The sequence below is a fragment of the Empidonax traillii genome, unplaced genomic scaffold (assembly GCF_003031625.1).
Source record: "Empidonax traillii isolate 1590-97213 ecotype Southwest subspecies unplaced genomic scaffold, ASM303162v1 scaffold148:size1803964, whole genome shotgun sequence".
Classification (NCBI taxonomy): Eukaryota; Metazoa; Chordata; class Aves; order Passeriformes; family Tyrannidae; genus Empidonax; species Empidonax traillii.
The window spans coordinates 1,745,754-1,760,516 of NW_020955341.1; the positions used below are offsets into that span (position 1 = coordinate 1,745,754).

The 14,763-nt window shown below is 46.9% G+C and overlaps 1 protein-coding gene across 2 annotated transcripts in view; it reads left to right on the top strand.

Moving 5' to 3' along the window:
- LMO1 (LIM domain only 1) overlaps window positions 1-1,979 on the top strand; it is a 57,270-nt gene extending 55,291 nt beyond the window's left edge. The window contains exons 4-5 of one of the 2 annotated variants that reach the window (XM_027884521.1): window positions 618-714; window positions 1,687-1,979. In XM_027884521.1, the coding sequence (XP_027740322.1) occupies window positions 618-714; window positions 1,687-1,695 (106 nt within the window). In that variant the 3' untranslated portion in view covers window positions 1,696-1,979. The remainder of the gene's footprint in view (window positions 1-617; window positions 715-1,686) is intronic. The other variant, XM_027884522.1, reaches the window with a different exon arrangement.
- The last annotated feature ends 12,784 nt before the right edge of the window (window positions 1,980-14,763 follow it).

The following is a 14,763-nucleotide window of genomic DNA, read 5'->3' on the forward strand; positions in this document are numbered from 1 at the left end:
AATTGTTAAATATCACAAGCTTCTCTGTCAACTTCAAGACAAACAGAACAATTTACATGGTATATAGAGAGCAGTGCCCTTCGCTCAATGAAGATAAAGGTTAGGAGTCCAGCCACCGGGAAATTTCTATTTATTGTTCAGCACTGTACACAAGGGGGTGAGGAAGGACTTAATAGCCAGTCCTTGCCTGGAAATTAGTGTAAATACTGCCTCACCCGAGGGAACTGTGGAAACGTGCATACCAGCAAAAACTTCAAATCGTCTCTGTGCAATATCGCCCGTCTGATTTCTCGGTTGTAGAGCCGACACCTCTTGTCTGCAGGGACAAATCCCTTAACTGCTCTTGGTCTCCTCCTGCTGCTGGCGTGGGACCCAGCAGGGACCAGGGCCTGCTCCCTGAGCTGCTTTGTACAACTGTGACCTGGAGCCGAGCACAGCTGTGCCAGGGAAAGGGGCAGCAAAACCCTGGGGCGGGAAAGGGGAAGGGGAGGCGGGGAAGAAGCACATGGGCTTTCCTGGGGTCCGATGCCACTGGCAGAGCTAGAAATCAAACTGGTCACCAGCGTCGCCTTCAGACCTGAGCATACTGACACCCACTAATTCTTTTTATCTTCCAGATTCTGTGTGGGAGACAAATTTTTCCTGAAGAACAACATGATCTTGTGTCAGATGGACTATGAGGAAGGGCAGCTGAACGGGAGCTTCGAGTCCCAGGTTCAATAACAGACCCTGCTTCGCTGAAGCACTGTGGGATGGGCGCTTGGCCGCATGAGCAGCGAGGGCGCCTGTCAGCTTGCCTGCAATATTTTTTTAATACTTGGTCCAGAGAGGACTATATACATTGTAGTACTTTTCCCCCCCAACACAAAGCAGTTACAATTTTAGATGTACAGTTGTGCCTGCTTAGCTGAGCACTGCATTGCCTGTATGTTTGTGAGTTTTTGGGGTCTGGGGGAGGGCTCTGTACAGTCTGTTTTCTGTATATAAACTGGAACATTTATTTTATGAAAAATGTAATGCAATTTTATTACTGGTGTGAATTAAAAATTATGAATGTTTCCTGGTCATCTTTGCTGTGGTTTCTTCCCCATGTGGCAAAAGCCTGTATTTCCTGTGCTTTATGTTGAGCAGACTATTAGAAATATATACACAGATCCCTGGAATCACATAGATCACAGCAGAGGCAGATTGACGAACACCAGCTGGGGAAATGCTGCTGCAGAGTTAGACCTCTCTGCTTGAACCATGCAGAGACTTGTGTCCAACTAGCTGCTGCCCTGTACAATGGGAGGGAACAAGCTGGGGGCAGGTGATGATTGGGAACCATCAGAATTGCTGGCTGGGTCCCACCCAGGCTGGTGAGCTCCTGGCTGAGGGGCACCTCGCTTTGCAGCTCCATGGATTCAGACAGAGCTTTTCCGTGGCCAGCAGCACTTATTGGCCTGCTGATAAGCTGTCATCCAGTCTGGGCTGCGAGGAAGAGGCTGCCTCCAGCCCTGCCAACAGGTGCCTGGGCACTGATCAGGATATAAATTTCAAGGCTTTGATAGGCAGTGGGGTTTTCCCATGGGGCATCGCTTGTCCAGATCAGAGCTGCTGCGAGGGCTGATGTCAGGGTTCGAACATGACCGGGCGCTGATGCAGCATCATCCCTTCCCACAGCCCTTTTTGCTTACTCTGTGCCAGGTGCTTTGACCTCCCACGTAACAAAAGCGATGAGATTTGAAGCATCTCCTGGAGAAAAATTCTGAACTGTGTTCCTGTTGCGATGCTTTGTGCAATGATTTTCAAGGTTATGCAATTCATGTGCAACCCACTGGACTGTATCAAACACATTTCTTTGTATGGTGAGTGTCACTTTAATATAGTGCACCAGTAGCTGTAAAGGATGGCTGCAATTCTATTTATTTTGTCCTCTTGCTTTTTCTTAGATTTACCCCCTTTTCCTTTAATAAATAGACACCAAGTACTTTTTTTCTGATGTGACTTAATTGGTTGCTGGTCCTGGGTCGCTTGTGTGTGTTCTCTGAATTGCAAATGCCAAATACAGTGCAGCTTGGTGCCGTTCTGACTGTTGCATGAAATGCTTTTATGTACACCTGTGCTAAATAATGGCTAAATAGAAGCAAAACTCCACTAGACGCTCAGTGTGCTTCAAAATATTGCCTGTCATCTAAAGCTACGTGAAACACGTGGATTGATTAAGTGATTTTTCTTCATAAACAGACGCTTTGGGTTGGGAAGCCCATTATAAAATGTTTGGCCCCATCCCTCTTTATTCTCATAAACATGGAATAGCAATTTAAAAGCCACCTATAGCTGCCTATGGATATGCGGTGTTTTAACTGCTGCTCCATTTCAGTGCTTTCTGGGGTTGGGGGAGGTTGTCTTTTGAGAAACTATAGAGTTGATTCTCTTTTTGTAGAGGCTGTTGGAGGTGTTCACAATGGGGCTAAGGAAGGAGTGAGTTTGTTACCCAAATGTTTTGATTTCTTGCTTTGAAATGGTCTGATAGATAGTCACTGCCTCTGCCTGTGCTCCAGAGTGATGGCTCCTCACCTGCCTCTGGGATTTGCTGCAATTCATCACACAATGGCAGTACAAGGATGCTGTTCTGTGGTGAGGAAGGGAGCAGTAAAACCAAACCAAAACCACTCACCAAACAAGCTGGAGGGAGCTATTCGGTTTTAGTTCAGATTCTTATGGAGGGTTTTGATACCAGTTTAAAAACTGAATCCTTCAGAGAATGGAACCTTCTAGCAAGCATTTTTTTCTTGGCTTGGGTGGTCTACTCAATCAGAATTGGGAGGAAAGTGTACCTTTTCAGAACTGCCTGGCTAATGCCAGCTAAAGGCTCTGCAGCTGCCTGATCTCTTGTACATCTCTGGGAAAGCTGCAGAAATGTCACCCCACAGGGAGGAGGATGCTGGAGGAGGGGGTCGTTTGTGCAGGAAATCCCACTTTACTGTTGGATGAATACAAATGGCACTTGGTTGGTGTGAGCCATGTTTTGCTGTGTACGTGGGTCCCCACGCTGGCTCTGCAGGGCAGGAGTACCTGAACTGGGCCCATTTGGAGGTGCCAGTTACACCATGGGCCCCGACTCACATGCAAAGGCTCTCGCTGCCCTTGCTGTGAAGTGCAGGCAGTGCCCTGGGGTGCAGGGACTTCATTTCTGATGGGCAGCCCACTTGACTTGTCACCATGGCTCTAGATCCAGTTGCTGGTGTCTAACAAGGAATCTCACGATGCTATTTCGTGCAAAAGCCCCATGGCAGCTGGGTGGGTGGGAGGAAAGCTTCTTGCTGCTGAGTAGGGTGCGGCAAATGTCCACTTGTCTTATATTAAAAAAAAAACAAAAAAACACCAAAAAAAACCACCAAAACCCACAAAACAAACAAACAAACAAAAAACCACAAGGGAGAAATTGTGCAGCATCTATATCTCTCTTTTCTGTATCTGCCAGCAGACAAGGCCTGCTTGCCATGGCCTGTGCCCCGGAGAGTGTTGGAGGTGGGATATCTTTAAAAATAAAAGTCCCAAGAGGACAATGCAATCACAAATTTTTGTCTGAACGCTGCAAATTTGCTTAATAGAAACAAGTGCTGGAGTGCAGACCTGCTGTTGAATAATCACTTCCACTCTGCGGAGCAGAGCACGGAAACCTTTTGATGGTGTTATAGTCATCACTTGGCATAAATATTCATTCAAGGAATCAGAGCAGAGTAAATGGCATTTTAGCCGCTAATCATTTAGTATTAGCAGATAGCCTTTTTACTGCTAAAGATAACCACTGCTTAATCAGTTTAGTGACCACTGGCATATAGTATGACATTTAAGCCTGTGTCTCAGTACCCACATTGAGGACATGGCTGCCGGTGACCCCTATGTCCAAGCCTCCATCATTCCCAATGTCAGCCCAGCCGCCGCCAGCTACCAACTGCACTCAGCTGGCTTTAACTTCTGCATTATGTGCCTTTTGCCTCCTTATCTTAGATCAAAGAGGTATTTTAAGTTCATGCTACAAATGTTAAAACCTAGGACCTTCTTTCTCTTTTTTCTTTTTTTTTTTTTTTTTTTTTTTTGTAGTCGGGGCTAATGGCTGATCATAGCACAGTCTGATTTTGAGATTAAAAGCAAGCCAGTATTTAAAGGCAATCAAAATCTTAAGCTTCGTCTCCATTCATCTTTAATGCTGGTGTAATTGCTGCACAGATTCTGGCTCTTCCTCCAGACTTAATTTATTTTATTTTTGGAGCGTGCCCCTGTCTGTCAGAGGGATGTTATACTTCCCTGAGCAGCATTAGCGCTATTGAGCACTCCGCCACCGGCAATCCAGCTCACCCCATTTCATATCTTGCCAAACAAGTTAATCTAATATTAACAGCGGTTTGTTACCTCGTTGTTAGCTTAATTTACTTTACAAGAAATGCTATATTTGCATTTCATCCCTCTGTCGTTGGCTTGTGAATCGCGCTTCCCAACGCCAAGAAGGGATGGTTTGCGCCGCTCGGCGCCAGTCCCTCGGCGCGGCATTGCCACGCGGAGGAGGAGGCCATCACCCCCACCAGGCACTTTCCCTAATTGGCCAGGGGGGATGTGGGGAGTTGGAAGGAGGATTTCGAAAGCCATAGAGCAGGTCCTGGAAATGCAATAGTCAGAGCAGCGCAAATACCGCTGCTGCTCTTCCAGTAATAGAGCTGAGTCGCAGACAGCGGTTTTCCCTGGTGGCAAACATACAGTAAATGTCTTTAGTATGGAAATCAGCAGATGTGTGGGCACAGGGGCAGACGTTTGCACCATCAATAGGTTCCTCAGGCTTTCAGGGGGTGCTCCCATGCCAGCCCCTGCCACACACCAGGGATTTATCAAGGTCTCTCTGCCAGAGTGGTGAGGGCTCTGGGCCTCACTTCCAAATTGCTGGGGTGGGGGAGCCGTGAGCAAAGTCCTCCAAACAATCACTCAAAATCTACTTCCACAAATGACCCAGCTCCCAGCCCTCGGCAGCTCTCAGACAGGAAGGCTCTTCTCCAGCAGCCTCATGGAACTGTGCCAGCTGCAGGGCTGGTGGGGCTGTGGGAAAGGGCTGGGGACGACCTGTAGTGGCTGTAGGTAACATCGGTGATTTTGTACCTGGGGCTGTGCCCCCTAGGTTAGGGAATGTCGAGCTTTTGGAGATGGATATGGCTTTTGCCAGTGAAAGTTTCTGACTTAATTCTTGATTAGGTCACTCTGTATCCCATTGCCAAGCCTTGTCCCTGTTTATGGGGTGCTGGTTTCCCACCTGCTCCAGCAATTGCTGCTTTACCCTGTGCCAGAAAGGCAGCAGTGGAGTTGCCTGCAATATGTTTGTAATATTATTAACAAATGGAAACAGCAGTGGGGTGATGCCATTTACCCCATCCTCTCACCTCAGACATCAGCTGTGTCCTCAGATATCAGCTTCTTATGCAAAAATGGACCTTTTAACAGAGAGGGAGGTTGCAAATATTTTTCTAGGGGAGGCCACTCAGATGTGGAGCTGGTTCCTGGCTGCCTGTCCTGTTGCACCCCAACTCAGCAGGCAGGTCCAGCTTCTCTGCTGGGCAGGCATCTCTCCAAGACTCTCCACCTCTCTTGTTCATCCCCAGGCACGGTATTCCCCGCAGCACCCCTCGGGCAGGGCTGAGTCCCCACTGCAGGCAGCAGCTCCAGGAGAAGCCTCAGTTTGCACAGCTGGCTGTAGGTATCACTGCTTACAGGAACCAAATGTCTCCATCTGTCTGTCTGTCTTCCTTCGGTTTTAATAATAAAATGCTGCAAGATGCCAATGATGACTCTGGCCAGGCTGAGATGTTTGGTGGGGCAGCTGCTTCATGCTGCTGAAGGTTTTTAGTAAAGGTCTGAGAGAAAGCAGGGCTAGAAGGACCAAACCTGCAGAAGCAGCAGAAGATGAAGAGGTGGATTGAAGTGGGGGATCAGCTGCAGATGAAAGTACCAAATATTAGTAGCTTATTGGAGCTTATGGAGGGCAAGGGCCCCAAACAGAGACCCATTTTGCCACAAAAGCACAATGAAGCACCTCATAAGTAATGCAAAAGTATAAGTGTAAATATGACTAACATGAATATATTGCACTGGATACAGCTTTGAGGCCAGTCATCCTAGCAAAACATGCCCAGTGGGGAGATGATTTGAACTACTGCTTCATTGCTTGTCCACCATCCCCCCTGAGGGCCAACCCTCCCTTCCCCTCAGGCCCACGAATTTGTTTTCCCTGGGGTTTTGCCTGTGTGAGCAGCTGAGTGCCAAAGCCAGGGGCTCCCATGCCAGTGCACAGTGCCAGATCTGCTCCCATCTGCCCATAGCACAGTTAGCTCAGCATGGAAGGATAAATACCACTGAGCAGGCAAACAGGTTGGGTTTGGGACAAGAGGCTGTCTCAGACCCAGGTATATGCACATGCATCCTCTCTGAGCCATGGGCAATTTTTTCCCCTCCAGGTGATACAGGGGAAAAAATGGGACTTGGCTGGGCGAGCAACTTTGGGAGCACTGTAAAACAAAGGCGCTCTGGCGAGGGGAGGTGTGGTGGCCAAGCAGGCGTCCCAGGCTCAGGGCTGCTGGAAATGTCAGCCTTCTCCCTCAGTGGGTGCCCAGCAGCCAGAGCCACAGGCAGAGCCTCAGTGCAGCTGGAGCCTCGTGCCAGCCCACAGGCACGATGTGGCAGCATCCGTGGCGTGGCCATGGGCACCTTGCAATGCACAAATACACATTCAGGCTCCACTGTTGACCAGACACATGAACCTGAATTCCCAGAAGTTCCCTGGAAGGAATGTTTCACTACTAACTTAAAGAAATTAATTTGAGAAGAGCAATAAGGTGCTGCCTGCTCTCTGCCTGCGGGTGAGCAGAGGGGCCTGGCTGGCTGTTTTAGTCCTCGATGGTAACACTTCTGGAAAGAAATGTTAATGCAATCTGAGCATCTTTGGCTGATTTTACTGAGAAAATTACCTTGAGAATAGCTTTATTATTATTAAATTGAATCAGGTATTTACTTAAAGGTCTTGACATCTTTGTAGAAACTGTACAAAATTGTGGTTTTATTTAATGAAAATTTTGTTGCTTGAAACCAGTGTTTCACTCTGGGGCTTGTCCTGAGGCCCCGTATGGCCCCGTTTGCATCCCAGCAGTAGGTGTCTTTAACCTCAGTGACCCCTTCAATGTTCAACGCTCAGGTTCAGAAGGAGGGACTTCTGTTTGCAGTTTGGTTTTCTGAAAAGAGATTGTATTTATCATAATTTTTTTTTAAATTATTTTTTCTTAAATTCTTGCTGAACACAGCCCAGAGATGCAGTGAAGCATCTTGCCTTGGTAGCGGTAACAGCAGCCCTGGGGGGCTGAGGAATAACCTCAGAGAAGGAGCAAAGGTGTCCCAAAGTCTCAGTGGGAACACGAAGGTTCAGGACACAACATTCTCCAGAGCAGGATGCCTTGCCTTTGCACCTGAGAGGAGGCCCTGGGAAGCCCCAGCCTTTGGCAAGACACAAACATTAACACTGTGGCTCCACCGTGGCCGCAGCAGCAGCCCAGGAGCTGCTCCCGGCTGCCCTGTGCCTTGTCCCCTCACCCCACTGGGGAGCAGCAGCCTCATAAATAATTCTTCAGTGTAATGGCAGTGTTGTAAAACATGAATATTTAGCGCATGCATAATAGTTGTTTATTCATACTTAAATGTCAGCTGATGAAAACATATTTAAAAGGCTCCATTCCCGGGGAAGTACAAGCAGCCCGAGGACATGGGATGTAAAGTCACACTATTTCTTGCCACACTGGAGTCCAGGGGTGCAGTGACAGACCCCTGCACTCTCTGGCTGCATCACCTCCCCGTTCCCTGGGTACCAGACCTGCGGGAGCCAGCTCTGTCACGCTCCTCACAGATCCCTCTTCCACCAACAGTGGGTTTTGTGTTTGTGCCAGGGCTGAATTTGGCTAAAGCTGTGCCAGTTTCCCTGCTATGCCCGCATAGCCCTCACGACCGAGCCACGGGGACGCCGCTGGGACGGGCTGGGAGGGGTTTGTACTCCTAGCACGGGTAACGGGGCAGCCAACACTTGCAGGACAGGGATGCTGTGATAGCAGGTGTGGGAATGTGGACAAGGGTGCAGGCAGGCAGTCCCCCCTCTCATCCTGCCTGCCTCCTGCCTGCTCCCGCTCACGAGAGAAAACTCTCAACACTTGGGAAGGGGGGAAAAAAAAAAGAAAAAAGAGAGAGAAATAAATTATCAGTAAAGCAACACAAACTTATGAAGGACAATATTTTTTTTGCTGTCAATACACACAAAGAGACAAAAATTGGAAGCTTTTGAGGAAAAGAAATGCGTCTGAACTTCTGAGCAAGCGAGAAAGTACTGAAAAGCCCTGCCATGCCGAGCTCCTCTGAGGTAACTTCTGTGCTTGGAAAGAATATTTCAGAAGACATTTTATTCTTTAGAAGATGCCAAAAATGCAAGACTTGGCACTTTAACAAAACAGAAAAAGGAAAACACATAATCTTCTTAACTAGTAAGTCTTTGAGCCCAGGATCACATTGTTGCCATATAATAAAAAGGGATGTTATGCAGTAAATTGGGCAGTTAAGAATTCTGTGCGTACTCAAAATCATGACATTTCAAGGACAATAAAGTTGGCTGGCTCGTGGCCATTGGCCATATGAAGAGAAAACAAAAAAACGGATTGTCAGCCGGTTATTCATACTGCATTACAAAACAAGTCTCCCAACAGGCAAACACTCTTTATTGCTTGTGTTTTTGCTCCAGAAATGTATTTTTTAATTAAAAAAAAAAAAAAAAAAAAAAAAGGAGAGTTCTTGCAGCATTCATCTTACAAATGTTAACCCCTTAAAAGACAATTCTGACATGCTTTGCCGCTGGCTTTTCCACTTTATAAATGTTCTACAGACAAGGAAAAAATCAGAAGGAAAAATTTATTTCTCACAATGTACGAGCTGTCTGTTTCTTTATTGGAGAAAAAAAAAAAAAGAATCAAGGCATTCGAGACAGCTATTAGTTATGTGGGATGTGATTAATCGTGTGGGATGTTTCGATTTTTGGGGTGTCTGACTTGAAATAATCCCTTGGGAGTTGTTTTCCAGATAAAACATGTAGAATCTGTGAGCATGTGCCAAACCTGCAGCCAGGGCTGAGGATGGTCCCAGTTTTGTGATGGGCTGCAGGGTGGAGTTGGTGGCACCAGTGTGCCGGGTCAGTGGAAGGGTCGGCCCCAGCCCAGCAAGGCACAGCAGGGAAGGGTTATTTTGGCTGTGGTTGTATGACTTCGCTTTACCATGACCTGCTGGACCATCCAGGCTCCCTAATGTTACCACAACGTGTGTTTATGCACAAACAATGATTTCTATTTCTCTCATGGTCGCATTACATGCTGGCATTGGGTTCCACTGCCTGTGCTTTCCACAGGCCCTGCTTCATCAAGTTAAGGCAGGAGCTGGGAGAGCCAGACTCTGAGCCATATACTGCTTAACCCCACACTTTTATCCTTTCATGGCTCTTTATTTCCATGATTTAATTTCTCCCCAAAGAACTTGATTCTGGCTTTTAAATAAAGATGAGCTTTCTAATAAATCCTATTCTCGCAGAGTCACTGTCCTTTTTCGAAAGAGCTGAAGCACTGTGATTATTACATTGCTGTATAACATTGGGAAGTACCAAATCCTGAAAAACTACTAAACATCTCACTTGAGCTTGATCAAAACCCCAACAGCCCCTCTGCGAGGCACACTGAAACACCAGTGAGGGCAAGAGAGTCCTCACAGCTCGACCCTCGCTGGAACATGCTGGGGGGGCCGCAGGGGGATGTGGGGACGATCCCCTCCTGACTGATGTGGCCATGGACAGAGCTCTGTGGTGTGACTGCCACAGGCCAGGGCCCAACCATCACTTTGGTTTTCACTTCCAGCAGGTGACCAACTCCGCTGGTGTGACAGCCCACATGCTTCTGGTCCCTAGCGGGTCTTCCTGATGAGGTTTCATAGAAGTGACGATCCTTGAACTGTATTTATTAATTTATTTGTAGAGAGGCAGAAGCCTGGGGGAATTAAACAGAAGCCCTCCTTGCTGGGTGGGGGGGTGGGGGAAGGCAGTTTTTTGACACACTGCTTCTAGTAGGTCCTTGTTCTGTCCCTTTAATTGTTCCAGGGGGTTGTGCTGGAACAGCTGCAAGTTGTTTGCAGCAAGATGATCAGGACTACATCTTCTGCAGGTGGTGGGGGAGCTGGGTTGGGATGTGAAGCTGAGAGAATGTGGCTGGAACAGATAGGGCAGTGGGCTTTTCTGGGCTTTTTTGGGCTGGAGAAAGAGCAGGAGGTGTCTGCAACACATCTGGTTGAGCCTTGTGAGGAAAGTGAGATGGGCACGTGATATGTGATGGTCTTGTGTTGTTCTGATCTCTTCCTAAGAACTGCAGTGGTATGTAAGGAAAGAATCACTGGTTAAGTCAAATGCCTTTGGTTGAAGAAGTCTGTGCTGTGGGAGGGAGTGACACCCCTGTTTGGTCGTAGAGGTCCCGCAAAATTGCCCCTGTCCTGCTGGGGATGTGGGTTGAGGGAAAGAGACTGAGTCAGGCTGTTGTGGTGAGAGTTTTTTCCCTCCATGATTTAAGCAGATATTTCCTGACCATAACTTAGGGGAGAGACTTAGCAAAAAAAACCTGTATGTTTTTTGGGAATTGCTTGTTGATTGGTTGTAGAAATGGCACCAGGGTAGATTCTGAACTGAGACAAGTAGGTTCATTGCCTGTCAAGTCACTGTATTTCTCTCATTCTCCAAGTCCTGGGTCAGCTCCCTGCTCCTCCATAATCCCTGCTCATGCTTTCTGTGCTACTGTCCCACACAAGGGCCTTGCCTGCTCCTGCTTCTCCCTCTCCTTCCAAGTTCTTGAGCATCTTTATTTGCAGTGTGATTTGCTCAACCTTCCTTTTGTGTTTTAATCCACTTCAGTCTGTCCCCTGGTCCTGCCTGTGCCCGTTGATGCCCATATTTACCTTGTTCTGATTGCACGTTCTGTGGGACAAAGTGCAATGATGCTGTTTTGTGGATAATTAAATCCTCCTGGTTGCGGTTCCAAACAGTGGGATAACTCGTGCTGCATCGTGCAGGAGGGTATAAACTGCCTGGATTTGCATGCAGAGTCTGTCATCTGCTGTGAATCATTTTGGGATGCTTTTGCATGAGTGAAGCTGTTTAAAAATAAATTGTATTGTGTTAGACTAATGGAAGATAATAAATTCGTCTGGTCTTTTAACTTAAAATTCATCAATGTCTGGAGCTGGAAGTGGGGAAGGAGCTGGAGGACACAGACCCATTGGGCAATTAATGGCCAGGAGCTTGGCACTTGCCAGGCTGCCATGATGCCCAGCAGTGTCACAGCACCCTGGCAGCATGAGGACAACACAAGCATTAAACCCTTCTTTAAAAGGCAAAAACTACAAAAAAAAAATCCCTCCCCTTTTTAAACATCAGTTAAGAAGATATCCCTTAATCAAAGTCTGTTCTAAGTGGTACTGTGCAAAGGGATTATTGCAAGATCAAAAACCTTTGAATTATTGAAGCTTTCAAACCCTGATGGTATTTTCTATCCCCTCCCTGTCCCCCTTGCTACAGCAGGGAGAGCCCTTTTTTGTTGGGCATAATTTCCCCAGGATCAGAATGTGTCAGCTCTGCTCTGATTTTGGCCAGCAGTGTGGGAGAGGGGTTGCAAACTCAAGCCCAAAGCTTGTGCAGACTGTTACTGGACAATTTTGGGGAGATAACACACAGAGTGTGTGACTGGCCTCTGTGCTGCCTCGCTGGTGTGACAGGGACTCTGGGACAGTGCCCCTTGCAGGGGGTGCCCCATCTGGGTCATGGGGGTACTGCAGGGAATGAATTTGTGGTGGGGTAGGAAAAAGCCCACCAACTGTAAAGTCAGCTTTGTGGTTATTTGTGGCCATCATCGCCTGCTCTGAGCACCAGTGTCCTGTGCCCCTGTCCCCTCGTGTCCATGTCCCCCAGCACATGCTCTCTCTGGTTTCCCACTATCAAACTGCTGTAGACAGACTACAGCACCAGGTGGCTCTGGCGTTGCTCCAGGACAGCATTCCTGTGGCGTGGCCCCAGACTGTGGCAGAGCGTCCTCGCTCTTGCTAAGGTCCAGTGGCTTTTCCCCTCAGCCCCCCTGATGATGCCTTCTCGTCCTGGTGTGGTTGGAAATTTGGGGTGATTCTGGTAACACCTGCAGAGTGAGGCCTGATTGGAGCCCACATAAATAGGAGGTGAGGTAAGAGTGAGACATGGAGGGAAAGCAGCTTGTTAGTAGAGCAAATAATTCACAGTGAATAATTTCTTCAACAAACACATTGTTTGGATATCTATTTTTAATATCTGCAAAGGGCCTGTGCTATTCCTGAATCTGCTGGTGCTCAGAACTAATGGAGTTTGCTTTCTTTCCTTTCAGTTTGGGGGGTGTGAGTGTGCTGGTGTGGTCAGGCTGTCCTGGCCAACTGCAATGGCTCACACCAGTTGCCACTCTGGTACCTTGCCAGAGTACCCCAGTGCTCTCCCTCTGCCCAGCCATGACAAAGGTCCTAGAAACATCCTACTTCCCTGAAAGTATGGCCAATGCAAAAACACTTGCATGGACAGGCTTAATATTCACCTAACACAGAAGACTGTGTAGGCAAACCTTCCTCTTTGATGGAAGATGAAGGAAAAAACTGTTCATGTTTAAACTCACGTGAGTGTTTGAGACAATGCCCTGGATGCATTTTTCCAGTAATTCTTATTTTTCTTATGTTTGACCCAATACAACTGTTAGTTTTCTTTCACATCTTCAGTGGAGTTCAACTGGGGAAGCCAAGAGTGTAATTTATGGAAGGAAAAGTGCAGCAGATAGATGTTTTGTATTCTATGAAGTACTCCTGCCACTTAAAAGACCACTTATTGAATGGAACTTCTGGTTGATGTCATTTGCTGGTTTGTGAGCAGCTTCTCCCAAAGCCTTGCTTTGAGGAAAAGTGTATTGAAGAAAAAAGTGTGTGTATGATTTGAGCTCTGCTGTTACAAGTGGGGAGGCTCAAGGCTCTGGAAACTCAGCTCTGTTGTTGCTGGTAACATGATCTAGCAGCACCCTGGAAGCTTTCACACCCCCAAAATATTGCATTTACAGCAGGAGGCAAAGCCTATGAGAAAGTTGCAGGTAAAAACAGAGAGTGCTTTGAATTGCTGTTGCCTTGCTTTCATACAGATCACTGATGGGGCTGATCTGGTCAAAGCTAACTCTGTCTGTTGATGCCCACTCTGTCCCAAATCAGGGTCCCTGGGAGCCAGCTTGGACAGGTGTTTATTCAGCAGGAAGGTGTGATGGGCAGCACATATTTGGGTGGATGGTGATGGCTGACTGCCCCAGGCAAGCAAAATCAGCTTGAATTTTATCCCCATTAGCAATAGCTCAAACCAGCACACCTTCTCTGTGGCTGGTGATGGACGGGCTGATGTAGGAGTAGGCTCCAGGGCTGCCTTCCTTGCTGCAGCTCTGAGAGACGGAATTTGGGATTAGGTGGAATTAGGAGTTTGTCCCTCAGCATCCTGCTATAAGCCTGCCTCCTCTCACGTTGTCTCTGCCGAATTTTGCAGGGATTTCTTGCAGAGTCGCTCCTGGTGACTTCTCTGTTGCAGACCAGCACCCAGTAGTGTGGCTGCCCCCTCCCCAGTGCCTCAGCAGCTCTCCCGGTGCGTGTGTGGGGCACAGCAGCCATACCTGGGGCTGTGCTCAGCTCTGTGCAGCAGGTAAATCTGTACCTGCAGCAGGATCGCTGCCCTGGTAAATCACACTGCTCAGGAGTTCACTAGATCAACTTTCTAGTCATCCCAGGTCTTTTAAAGGGCTCTTTTTTTCTTTTATTTTTTCTTCTTTTTTTTTTTTTTTTTTTTTTTTTTTTTTTTTTTTTTTTTTTTTTTTTTTTTTTTTTTTTTTTATTATCCAATTAACTATACATGTTAATAAAAAAATCTTCTTTTATATAAAACCAAGCAAATTTTTCCTCTACCTGGACTGACATAAATAGATCTTTTCTTATGTAGCTTCAGTGTCCTGGGACTGATTTGTGGATATATATTGCTGCTTAGAAAGACTGTAATTTACAGGTGATTGTTTGGAGGACTTCAAATTACCACCACTCATATATATGGATATATAAATAAAAAATGAAGCTTCTCAGGACATTCTACATAAACAATTTTCCTGGGAAGAAAAAGGATTCTCAATAAAAATAATAATAATAAAAAACAGCAGGGTTTTTTTATATCTGTGCCTCTACATAAAGTAGGGGTAGATTACTTCAGTCTTTTATTTCTATTTCAGCATTTCTGGACCATTTCCTCCAATATTTTATCTTTTTTCTTCCATCACATATAAATAAACTCCTCTTATATTCCAATTCTGGAGGAACTGGCAGGTTTGGGGGCTGGAGGTTGCAGAAGCCCTGCTGCCCAGCTCTGCCTGCCTGTACTTCCTCCAAGAAGAGTAGGGATGGGAAGGATTAGCTCCAGCTGCCTTAATGAAATATCACTTCAGCTTCTAAGTCTCTCTCACAGAAAAATACATACATGCACAAAAAGAAATACTTTTGGAAGCTGCTTGTGATTTTACGGCCCTGTTGCTGGAAGCTGATGACAGTCTCTCTGCTCTCAAAAATCAGGCTCTCTGTTAAAGCTGGATACCATAAAGTCAC